Source organism: Medicago truncatula, chromosome 1, assembly GCF_003473485.1.
Source record: "Medicago truncatula cultivar Jemalong A17 chromosome 1, MtrunA17r5.0-ANR, whole genome shotgun sequence".
Lineage (NCBI taxonomy): Eukaryota > Viridiplantae > Streptophyta > Magnoliopsida > Fabales > Fabaceae > Medicago > Medicago truncatula.
Genome location: NC_053042.1, coordinates 4,196,960 through 4,209,552, shown reverse-complemented (window position 1 = coordinate 4,209,552; position 12,593 = coordinate 4,196,960). Strand labels below are relative to the sequence as shown.

At 32.4% G+C, this 12,593-nt stretch overlaps 2 protein-coding genes across 2 annotated transcripts; both read left to right on the top strand.

The window, feature by feature from the left end:
* The first annotated feature begins 457 nt into the window (after positions 1–457).
* On the top strand, positions 458–3,265 carry LOC11417860 (beta-fructofuranosidase, insoluble isoenzyme CWINV6). The gene is made up of 7 exons (XM_003588931.3): positions 458–668; positions 833–841; positions 966–1,840; positions 1,951–2,109; positions 2,365–2,603; positions 2,723–2,819; positions 2,905–3,265. The coding sequence occupies exons 1-7, from the start codon at positions 569–571 to the stop codon at positions 3,103–3,105; spliced, it is 1,680 nt and encodes a 559-aa protein (XP_003588979.2). The 5' UTR covers positions 458–568; the 3' UTR covers positions 3,106–3,265.
* A 1,795-nt stretch (positions 3,266–5,060) lies between these two features.
* On the top strand, positions 5,061–8,348 carry LOC11422441 (beta-fructofuranosidase, insoluble isoenzyme CWINV3). Its single transcript, XM_003588930.3, has 7 exons — positions 5,061–5,268; positions 5,400–5,408; positions 5,711–6,573; positions 7,022–7,180; positions 7,270–7,508; positions 7,784–7,874; positions 7,962–8,348. The coding sequence occupies exons 1-7, from the start codon at positions 5,169–5,171 to the stop codon at positions 8,154–8,156; spliced, it is 1,656 nt and encodes a 551-aa protein (XP_003588978.1). The 5' UTR covers positions 5,061–5,168; the 3' UTR covers positions 8,157–8,348.
* Positions 8,349–12,593: the final 4,245 nt, after the last annotated feature.

Here is a 12,593-nt window from a genome sequence, read left to right as displayed (position 1 = left end):
TGTACTATACACTACCTACTATATATACTTAGAGTTATGTTAAAAATATAAATGATATCTCCTCGTGAACTTAGCTCAGTTGATAAGAACAAAATATTGATATTAAAAAAAATTGAAACACCATGGTAAATAATTATAATTAATACATCAATCATACTAAAAAAATATTTAAAAATAATTTAAAAAGAAACAAGTCATCTCCTCTATTTCGAAACTCAACTCACAAACAAAACCTAAATGTGCATACATTTATTAACTAACTCGACTTTTGGTGGGACCTGGAAGTTTATCCGATAACACGGATATTTGTTTATTTATTTATTTTTTGACGTTTCATTACACGGATTATAAAAGTCAAGTCATTGATAAAATATATTGTTTTTTGCAAGTGGGTCTATATTCAAATAGTTTATGCATTTGTATACGATTCATTATAAATATGTTTTGATATTGTCACTAAATGGAAGACTAATTGAGTGCATTATTACATATATTAATCCTTGGTCAAAACAAATCATATTTGCAATTTGGTTCTTGTTGGCATTCCAATCATCTTGGTTCTATCATCATGGAGAACATTGTAGAGGATGCACCACCAAACAACATCAATCTTGAACAACCATATAGAACTTGGTACCACTTTCAGCCCAAAAAAAATTGGATGAATGGTAAAGAACTCAGTCCATTTACTTTTAGTACATGTGTCAAATTTTGTAGTATTGATTCTTTCTTTTATAATTTACTGATGATTATGCTTATATCTAACTCTTTTTTATGTATCACTTGACATGTTTTTTGACCAAAATTCAAAACCATTACCTTCATCATGCAGATCCTAATGGTATGCTTCATACTTTCAGTTATTCACTTCTTTGTCCTCAACATTATACATATGACTAGAGGAAAATTAAATATATGTCATGTTCCATATGAAATTTGATCTAATGATTAGTATAATATTTCAGGACCAATGTACTATAAAGGATTTTACCATTTCTTCTACCAACATAACCCTGATGGAGCAAGCTTTGGTGTGAATAAAATGGTATGGGGTCATTCAATATCCAAAGATCTCATAAATTGGACTCATTTGAATCATGCTATTGAACCAACTTGTGCTGGTGAAACAAGTTGCTTCTCAGGCTCAGCCACAATAGTCCCTGGAGAACAACCTGTTATATATATGTTGTATACAGGATTAATCAATGAAAAAACACACCAAGTTCAATACTTAGCTATGCCGAAGGATCTATCAGACCCTAAGTTAATAGAATGGATAAAACACCCTCAAAATCCTTTGATGGCTGCACCTAATGGAGTTGAAGTAGGTGAGTTTAGAGACCCTTCAACTGCATGGCAAGGAAAAGATGGAAAATGGAGAGTACTGATAGGTGCTCGAAATGGCGAACAAGGAAAAGCTATTCTTTACAGAAGTGAGGATTTTGTTAATTGGATTGTAGATCCTAATCCATTCTATGCAACAGATGGTACCGGTGTTTGTGAATGTCCGGATTTTTTTCCTGTGTATATCAATAGTACTAATGGGGTGGATACATCTGTGGAAAATTCAAGTGTTAGACATGTCTTTAAGATAAGTTATCTACTAAGATGTCATGATTACTACTTCATTGGGAAATATGTATCTGATTCTGATCAGGAAAAGTTTATTCCTGATGAAAAATTTACTGGAACTTGGAAGGAATTGAGATTTGACTATGGTAATTTTTATGCTTCAAAGTCATTTTTTGACTATGCTAAGAACAGGAGAATATTATGGGCATGGGTATTAGAGTCTGACACCAAAGAAGATGGCATTGAAAGAGGATGGGCTGGTCTACAGGTATCCTATTCTAGCTTCGTTATGCGTTATACTTATACAACTATATTATAACATGATCTAGATAATAGTTACAAGATTTGATGAATGATTAGAGTTTCTCTACAATGTAGACAATTCCAAGGAAGTTTTGGCTTGATGAAAGTGGGAAGCGATTACTGCAGTGGCCAATCGAAGAGTTAGAACAACTACGTTACAATCAAATCAATATCACTAGAGAGACACTCCTAAGTGGATCAACTCTTGAAGTAATAGGTATCACTGCATCTCAGGTACGTAATTAAATCGATGCATGCTATGAGTTTTCTCCTACGAAGTACAGACACAAGACATGACACTAAGTAGAAACTGATAAAAATTTAAGAAAATATAAAGTAATTGAGTGTAACAATATGTGTCTGTCGTGTCAAACACTATTACATGTCGGACATCAGACATGCCATCAATCTAAATTGTCGGTGACATATAGGTATTTAAGTTTTTGTTGATAAATCTGCTGTGATTAATTTCTAATTTAACTTTTCAAGGCTGATGTGGAAGTCTTGTTTGAGCTACCTGATCTAGAAAGTGCTGAGGTGCTAGAACCAAGTGAAGTTGATCCTCAAGAACTCTGTAAAGAACAATATGCATCAATAAAAGGCATGATAGGGCCATTTGGTTTGCAAGCTTTAGCATCAGAAGACCAGACAGAGAGAACTACAATATCTTTCCGAATATATAGAGTCAGCGATGAATATAAATGCTTGATGATAAGTGACCAGACCAGGTAATTGTTTTTACTGTACTCTTCAAACATATTCTGCAATGCATACATTTCATTTTTCAATGAAAATGAGTATGTGATTAAAGACTAGATCTCATGAAATTATGTTGTACATTTTACAGGTCTTCGTCTTCATTAAGGGAGGGCCTTGAAAAACCAATATATGCAACTATATTTGACATTGATCCCAATGTCAAGACGATTTCACTAAGAAGCTTGGTATGTTTATGTCATCATAATTGGTGTTCATTTTTTCTTTATCATATGCTTGCAAGTTTGATATATATGAGGTCTTAAAATGCAGATTGACCGGTCGATTATTGAGAGTTTTGGAGATGGAGGGAAAGTTGTGATAACAAGTAGAGTTTATCCCTTATTGGCTATAGAGAAAGATGCACATCTTTTTGTATTCAATGATGGAAGTCAGAGTGTGGTTATCTCAGAACTAAATGCTTGGAGCATGAATCAAGCAGAGTTTGAGAATGAACAAACATATTATGGCTAAAAAGAATCTGGAAAATCTTACAACATTTATTTAAGATAATTTGTATGTGTTGTATGCAGGAAATAATTTGTGTGCTGTTTGCTGGAAATAATTTATGTTATTTTCTTGTGTATTGTTTTTTTGGTTTGTTAAAGAAATAAATATGTAAACTTTCATTGGACATCCATAATTTACAACTATTTCTTATAAATAAACTAAAGAGCACTTATATTTGGACATCCATAATTTACAACTATCATTCAACATCTCATTTTTTCTACATCTATTTCTTCCTATCTCATAACTAACATATCACATTATCCTCTCTATTTCTTTATCATTAGATGTTGAATTGGAGTATGAATGCACAAAAATCATCTTCCAAAACTAAAAAGGGCTTATTTTTGGACACATGTATTTGAAAAAGAAAAAACAAAACATTATGTTGTGAATTCAGACTCTTTATGAATACCAACAAGAACAAAGATGTGAACCAAGTAACAATGAGATCCAACAACCAAACAGTTAAAGCAAAAATGTTTAGATCTAGATTTAATCTAGCAATCAAAGTAAGAACAACAAGATAAAGATAATAGAGGATAAATACAACAAAATCCTCTTTTGTCACTAGGACGCGAGGCAATACCAAAATCCTCTTTTGTCATTTTTCATCCATCTCTTTTGCATAGTGTGTATTGGCTAAAGAATGTGTGTTATTCTGATCGAGAAGATGAAAAGAACTTTGGGAAGGTTCATGGTGGTGGATCTATCGTATTGATGACCTTCATAGTAATGATGATAATAAGGGAGGGTCTTTACAAAAGACACTATCATGTTAATGTTAGACATAGTATAAAATCTTAGTTAAGTAAAAAAAATGAGAGTGACTTGTATATTGACATCGATGATGAAGGGGAGTTTAAATAAGAGTGACTTGTAGTTTAGATGGTTTCTTACTTAATCACTAATTTTTATGTCATCCATTCATTTTCAACATGAATTTCTCACTAGTAACATTATCAAAATTCAATCCCAAATGTATAGTGGAGGAAATGCTAGACATTTTGAAAACCTAAACTAAAATCGTAAATTTAAAAATGGGAAAGACTCAAACAAAATGAAAAAGAAGATTAAATTTATATCCAAGACGTTCACTGATGATTAATCTCAATCGAAGGTAGGGGCGTAATAATTTAATTAACTTCGATTTTCAACTAATTTGATCTAAGGGATTAAAGAAGTTGAGTAGTTAAAAGTTCATGATTCAAATTCTCTAATAAGAAATAAAATACTAACATAACATTCTTCAAAAAAAAAAAAAAATACTAACATAACAATTAACATACTGATTTTCATTAAAAAAAAAGTTTAATTTTGAGGAAGACAAAAAAAAAAAGACTCAGAAAATTTAAAGTAACTAGTTTTTTAAATCAAAGGTCATTATAGCTGAAATAAAATGAGGAGTTTTTTTTTTGATCCAAAACAAAATCAGTTAAGGAGGAAAAAGAGGGAAAAAATAGTCGTTTTTATTTGATTATTTTTTGCAATCTTTTCTCATGTGGATCCAAAACACCCTGCTCGTGTTTGCAAGTTCCAGGAAACAACCAAAAGATAAATGTTAAGAAAACGACCAAGACTTTCAAAGAATAATGTATACTAATAAGACTTCAATTTTCTTTCACTATTAATATTTAAATATTGAAATTGGAAAACTATAAGCCTTTGTGATGAAATCAACAATAAATTATTTGTCTAGGAAGGTCCCCAACCAATGTAATTAATAATAGGATTATTATATTTTCCATTAAAATATAAACACCTCTCCTTATTAACCTATCTTTTGATATGAAAAAAATAACTATTTTTTACTTGTTGAATATTATAGAGATATCCATGTTACATTACAAGAATTATGCAAGTCAAGTCAAGTCATTGATAAAAATATATTCTAATAGTTTATGCATTTGCCTATATGATTGATTATAAATTGAGTGCATTATTGCAATGTATCAGTCCTTGATCAAACCAAACCATATTTGCAATCTAGTTCTTGTTGACTTTCCAATAATCTTGGCTCTATCATCATGGAGAACATTAGAGAGGATGCATCCCCAAACAATATCAATTCTGAACAGCCATACAGAACTTGGTACCACTTTCAGCCCCTAAAAAATTGGATGAATGGTAGAGTATCATCTAAAGCACCATTTTCCATTTACTTTTTGCACATGTGTAAATGTTATATCTAACTCTTTTATGTATCATTTGACATGTTTTGCTGACTAAAATTGAAAACCATCATCTTCATCATGCAGATCCTAATGGTATGCTTCATACTCTTAGCTATTTATTTATTTTATTATTTATTATTTACTTCATCTGTTTCCTATGAAATTTGATCAAATTATAATAGGATTCATATAACTACTAGTTGTATAAGTTGAAATTATCTTCTCAATCTAATATTTTAAGAATCTCTTTCGTTTAACTTCTTCGTAGTCCCCAGGCATAACTTAAGTCGTTGAGCCGAGACATCTAAAATAGTTTGGAAATGGCCTATACCACATCAATGAAACCATATTCAAAAGTGATTATCTAATGATAAGTATTTATTTGGATGTGACAGGACCAATGTACTATAAAGGTGTTTACCATTTATTCTACCAATATAACCCTGATGCAGCAACATTTGGTCATGAGAAAATGGTATGGGGTCATTCTATATCAAATGATCTCATAAATTGGACTCATCTAAATGATGCTATTGTACCAACTATACCTGGTGACATAAACAGTTGTTGGTCAGGTTCAGCCACTATACTCCCAGGTGAAAAACCTGCTATGTTGTATACAGGAATTGATCAAAATAGACACCAAGTTCAAAATTTAGCCATGCCAAAGAATCTGTCTGATCCTTACTTAAGGGAATGGGAAAAACATCCTCAAAATCCTTTGATGACTCCACCTAGTGGAGTTGAAGTCGGTGAATTCCGAGATCCTTCAACTGCATGGCAAGGAAAGGATGGAAAATGGAGGGTAATTATTGGTGCTCAAAATGGAGATGAAGGAAAAATTATTCTTTACAAAAGTGAGGATTTTGTTAAGTGGATAGTGGATCCTATACCTTTCTTTGCAACAGATGATACCGGAGTTTGTGAATGTCCAGATTTTTTTCCTGTGTATATCAATAACACAAATGGAGTTGATACAACTATGGAAAATTCAAGTGTTAGACATGTCTTGAAGATAAGCTATCTACGTAGACGTCATGACTATTACTTTATTGGAAAATATGTATCTGATAAGGAAGAGTTTGTTCCTGATGTAAAATATACTGGAACTTGGAAGGAATTGAGATTTGACTATGGAAAGGTTTATGCTTCAAAGTCATTTTTTGACCATGCTAAGAACAGGAGAATATTATGGGCATGGGCGGAAGAGTCCGACACTAGTGAAGATGACATTCAAAAAGGATGGGCTGGTCTTCAGGTATTTTATTTTAGGTTCATGATAGGATTTCAATTTGTTATAATTTGCTTTAAGGATTTACCAACATTTTTAAAAAGGTATGCAATCTTGATTTGGTTCGCGATACTAAAGATTAAAAAAGGTACGCGATCTCATCTAGACCGGAATACCAAGATTTAAAAAAAGGTCTGCGGTCTTGATCTAGACTGTGATGCCAAGGTTTAAAAAAATGTTTGCGATCTCGATTTAGACCAATAAAGGTTTTTTATGTCTACGCAAACATAAGTGACTGCAGTTGATGTTTCATCAATCGCATTTGATTACAGCTATTTGCAATATTAAGAATCGGCATGTGACTGCAACTACAATTTAAAACCTTGCGCTATCCGTTATATAATTATATATTATAACCTGATCTAGATAATAGTTATAAGATTTGATGAATGATTAGTGTTTATTTACAATGTAGACAATTCCAAGGAAGTTCTGGCTTGATAAGAATGGGAAGCAATTAATGCAATGGCCAATTGAAGAGTTAGAAAAACTTCGTGGCAAACAAATCAATATCACCGGAGAAACACTCCAAAGTGGATCAACTCTTGAAGTAAAAGGTATCACTGCATCTCAGGTACACAACTAAACTGATTCATGTTGTGTGTTTTCTCAGATTCTGTTGATAAATTTTTAGTAATTAACTTATTTAATTTAACTTTTAAGGCTGATGTGGAAGTCTTGTTTGAGCTACCCAATCTACAAAGTGCTGAGTTGCTAGAACCAAGTGAAGTTGATCCTCAAGAACTCTGTAAAGAACAATATGCATCAAGAAATGGCATGATAGGACCATTTGGTTTGCAAGCTTTAGCATCAAAAGACCAAACAGAGAGGACTACAATATCTTTCCGAATATATAGAGCCGGCGATGGATTCAAATGCTTGATGATAAGTGACCAGACCAGGTTATATTTTACACTATTCGAATTTATTTTACGGTGCATATATTTCATTTTCAATGACATTGAATCTCTCATTGAGGGATTCAAATTTTACAATTCTAGATGGAAGTACATGGATAACAGAAAAGCATAGAAAGGGAAATAAAACAGAAATTGTATTTGATAATGAGAATGTTGATTTATAGCAGATCTCGGCCATTAGATAAACATTGAACGATTATATCTCAACAAATGATCAAGACTAGAGCTCATGAAATTAAGTTTTGCAAAATTTACAGGTCTTCATTGCGGGAGGACGTTGAAAAAACCTCATATGCAACTATCTTTGACATTGATCCCAATCTCAAAACAATTTCACTTAGAAGCTTGGTATGTTTTTTTTCATAAAGTTGTTTATGTGTGTTATTTCATAATATGAATGCTAGTTTGATACATATGAGGTGGTGGTATATGCAGATTGACCGGTCCATTATAGAGAGTTTTGGAGATGGAGGGAGAGCTTGCATAACAAGTAGAGCTTATCCCTTATTTGCTACAGATAAAGATGCACATCTTTTTGTATTCAATGATGGAAGCCAAAGTGTGGTTATCTCACAACTGAATGCTTGGAGCATGAAGCAAGCACAGTTTGGCACAGAAAGCATAATATAGCTAAAAATAATTTGGAAAATCTTACAACATTTATTTTTTAAGATAAGGATAATTTGTATTTGCTGTATGCTGGAAATAGTTTGCGTTATTTTTTTATTTTTTTTGTTCAACAGATAAATTTATTGTGTTAATTTTGGATTGATAAGTCAACATTCATTCAATAATTGATAAGTAACACATAATTATTGAGTTCGACTTTGGTCTATTTGTTGTTCATATTTATGAGAGAGATAAACATATTTTTACATGACGAAAAAGCTTATCTTTAAATTTTAAAATAAAAGATTGATTTAGATTAGGAGAGCGGAAAGTAAAACATACACAAGTGAAGAGTCAATCATATGTGTTAACGGTAATTAGTAAAATGTTTTTATTTCATTTAGCATTTTCTTAAAAAAATGATAATTAACATAAGCCAAATTACAATAGTTACATAATTGTTTTTTTTTTTTTTGAAGGGAAGTTACATAATTGTTGTGGATCTATTTTTAGACCTTACACGGCTTTGACTACAAATTCGAAGACATGGATATTCTTGTGACTTTATATTATTAATGAGTTAGGATCCGTTGGCATCAGGTGTCAACATATTCGTTGACACCAAATCTTAACCATCAATTTTATTCAATCCAATGGCACAGATTTTTGGTTCACCGAATAAACATAAATTGAAAACATGGTATCATGATACTCTCTTCATTTCATCTGCTAAAATCATCACTTCTCGTCACACCCACCTAACATTATTCTTTTCTGTATATCCATTCCATCTTAGTTAATTCTTCTCGTAACTCATGAAAACATGTCTTGTTTATTTCAAATATATAAAACTGATCTCAATTGGAAGGTTTGTTTCTACCGGTGGAGTTTTAGGTTTAAGAATTGACTTTCTAAGATGTTATCGGTTTGGTGCATGATCTATGGATATATATATAATCAATTTTATGGTTTTGATAAAATGGAAATCCTTTGAATTTAATTGAATTGGTAATCGATTCTCGATGATAAACAAATTCCGAATTGTTGTGGTTGTGCCATCTTAAGTGATCTGTGAAAATTCAGAATTGTTTTGGCTTCCATTGTTGCCTTTAGGTTCAGACTTTTCTTCTTTACAGTTGATTAAGAATAAAACGATTGCGGGCGATAGGTTAGTAGAGAGGAGAAGGTTCATGTGGGCTGATTTAACTAACAATTCCTTTAGATATAATAAAATAGATGGTTAAGATTTGGTGTCAACGAATCCGGTTGACATCTGTCAACGGATCCTATCTCATTATTAATATATATAATCAAACAATTTAAAGCATATATTTGACGAGTTAGGATCCGTTGTGAACGGATTCGTTGACACAAAATCTCGGCCGTTTATTTTATTAAATCAAAGGTTAATTATAGTGCCACATTTTTATTTATTGTGTATCATTTCTTTCAATCACACACTATTATTGTTTTTAATGATTACAAAACCCAAATTAGAAACATTATCCTCCGTATTCTCTTGTCTGCAAATTACAAATTCTTCATAAAGATATTATCATTTAGAATGAATTGAATAGTTGGTAAATCATTTTTCTCGAAGAAGAAATGATTTTAATGTTTGCGTGTTGATGAGTTAGCTTCGATTGGTGGAATTTACGTTGGCCGTGAAACCATGATTGAATAAAAATAAAAGCTATTTCGTATGAATTTTTGATATAAAATCTATTTTATGATTTTGGTAAAATAAATTTAATTGGTAGTAAGTTTTTCACTACCAAAAAAAATTGGTAGCAAGTTTTCGATTACCAGGAAGATATGCTTTCATTATGCTAAATCATTATGAACATCCATTACAAATCGTTAAAAAAAAAAAAAAAAAACTCGATTGTCATGATATAGGATTTGTGTGATTGAAATAAAGAAAGAGATCTGTTTCCATTGACCTCTCTTTCCCAGTATTGAATATAATTATGAGCAAGATTTGTTTACCATAAAAAAACAATACTAGAGCAGATTAAATCACAATGAAAGAGTTAGAGATCACCGTAGGTTTTTAGTGAGTAATTATAAGTCATTGATTAAAATGAAATGAAAGGTTAAGATTTGGTGTCAACGAATCCAGTGACACCTGGTATCAAAAGATCCTATCTCATATTTGACAGTTTTTCTATTATGCAATTTTAGAGGTCACAATATAGAAAAACTCTTTCTTCCTTTTTGGTACTAATATAGTACTACTGCTGCGAGTGCAATATATTTGAGCATCATTCCTTTTTATGGCAAAAACTCTTTCTCTTCAAACCGATGGATGAATATGGAATACATGACACGTATTCGACTACTCCAACACCCCGTTTTCTGCATTTTTTCCTTGCGGGTGTTGTGGCAGTTATAATTGTCTTGTGCTTCTGGTTGTTCTACGAAATCTTCATTGGATGTTGTCGTGAAAGTTCACAGCCAGTGGCACCTCAACCGGTGAATGAGGTGGAGATGCTTCCTGTCTGAAGCCGAAGAAGATGAAGTTACCATCCAGGTAGGTAGCTACATTACTTGCTCCTCATTCCCTCATCTTTATTTTATTTGGTAATAAAATTAGAAATGGCCCTGTATAAAAAATAACTCAATTTTTAGTAACCATACTTAAATCAACAATAACAACAAAAGCTCTGAATAATTGTCTATGCCGCCACAATAACTCAGATGTGAAGGCAGAAATGGCAATGTATTCAGCCTCTGCTAAAGAGCGAGCAACAATAGCTTGCTTCTTCAATTTCCAATCTATCAAGGAGTCACCAAGAAATATGCCATAATCGGTTGTGTATTTTTTAGAAACTTGGCAGCTGCCCCAATCCACGTCTACATAGGCGGTAACTTTGAGAGATTAGAAAGATGGAAAAGGAATGCCTTGACCGGGACCTTTCAGGTATTGTAACAAATGGTAGAAAGCTTGTAAATGAGCGGTCTGTGGATAAGCCATGAATTTGTATTGGTTTATGAACTATCGAAAGGCGTGTGGTAATATTATCAAAGTGTCAAGTTGTTATTAGCTAGAAGGTGTTGTGGAAGTGGACTGATGTGAGGAACTAATTGGTTAGTAGCAGTAAAATTTGAATCGGAAGGGTCTGATGGTGTGGCTATCTAAACCATTGCAACATATGTTGCTTCCAGATTTGTGGAATTAGCAACAAGGGATATACAAGAAATTGGAAATGCATCTTGGTGTTATCTGTGTGGAGTGTAATTCAAAGGTCGCTATAAAGTTTTGGTGTGTATAACTATGCTATTTTGCGGTCTTGTATTTTGGCGCAGCATGTTGATGTCTTTCTCAGCAGAGTGCAGAAACGATTGGGAATATTTGTGCTCTGACTATTGGATTATTTCTCTTTATGGAGGGTGTGACTTTGAGCCAATAGTTCTCAAACTTCAATGAATGTGATTCGTGAGAATTGGAAGTAGCTAGCTTTTCATTTTGCGATTGTAGTTCGTTCTGTTTTCTCTGCTCAATTTCTCTGCATAACTACAGATTTCTAGTGTGTGGGCGTATTTTATTTGCAAGGTAGCTGAGTTTTCAATACTAGCAGTTTTAACTGTTGTGGAGTCCTGGAGAATAATTGAAATCGGCGTGGATTGCATATATAGAGTGAGGGAGTATTTCATATCATGGCAGAATTTGATCAGTGGGGGTCCGAGGTGGTTTTTTGACAAGAAATATTTTAGCTAGTCAAACTCATAGCTTATTTGTTATCTCATACCAACATGGCTCTACTCATGCATAATATTGCAACTACCTTTAAATTGGTCTTTTACTATCTATGGTGTCTTGCTGTGTATGAATTATGACAAGGCAGTTGGAACCTTATCTAAATTTATTAGTAATATACTTATCAGAATTGGAGCTACATGATTCATGGGACCTCAATATGCAGCAATGAGACTTTTTGTTGAGGCGTAGAAGATTTGGTTTTGGAACTGTATTGGTTTATGAACTATTTTCTAGTTTTTGCTTGTTTGGAAGTGTGGTGTTTCTCTTTCTGCCAACCAAGTGCAATTGGCAGTCTTGTTTGGTGTATATTTTGATATATTCCATGAGATATGTGCTTGAATTGTATTGTGCTATGCTTTAATCGATTCTATGTTATCATCTATTTCTATTATATATACACCACATACATGTACATGTACTGAACCCTTATGTGTTGAATTTTTTATGTTTATACAGATGAATCGCATGAAGAGTGCAAGGAGCAGTCTCTTGGAGATTCGCTAAGTTAGGGGCTTATTTATTAGTTTATGTGTTGTAGTATGACTCAAAATTTGATGGATGGAGAATATTGTTGCTAAAAATATAAAAGATTTGTTTCAAATATATTTTGTGTTGAACATATATTTATGGACAAATAAATATATTTTTGTACCGTATGAAGAACGATTTGATGCAAATATATTTTGAAAGGGAAT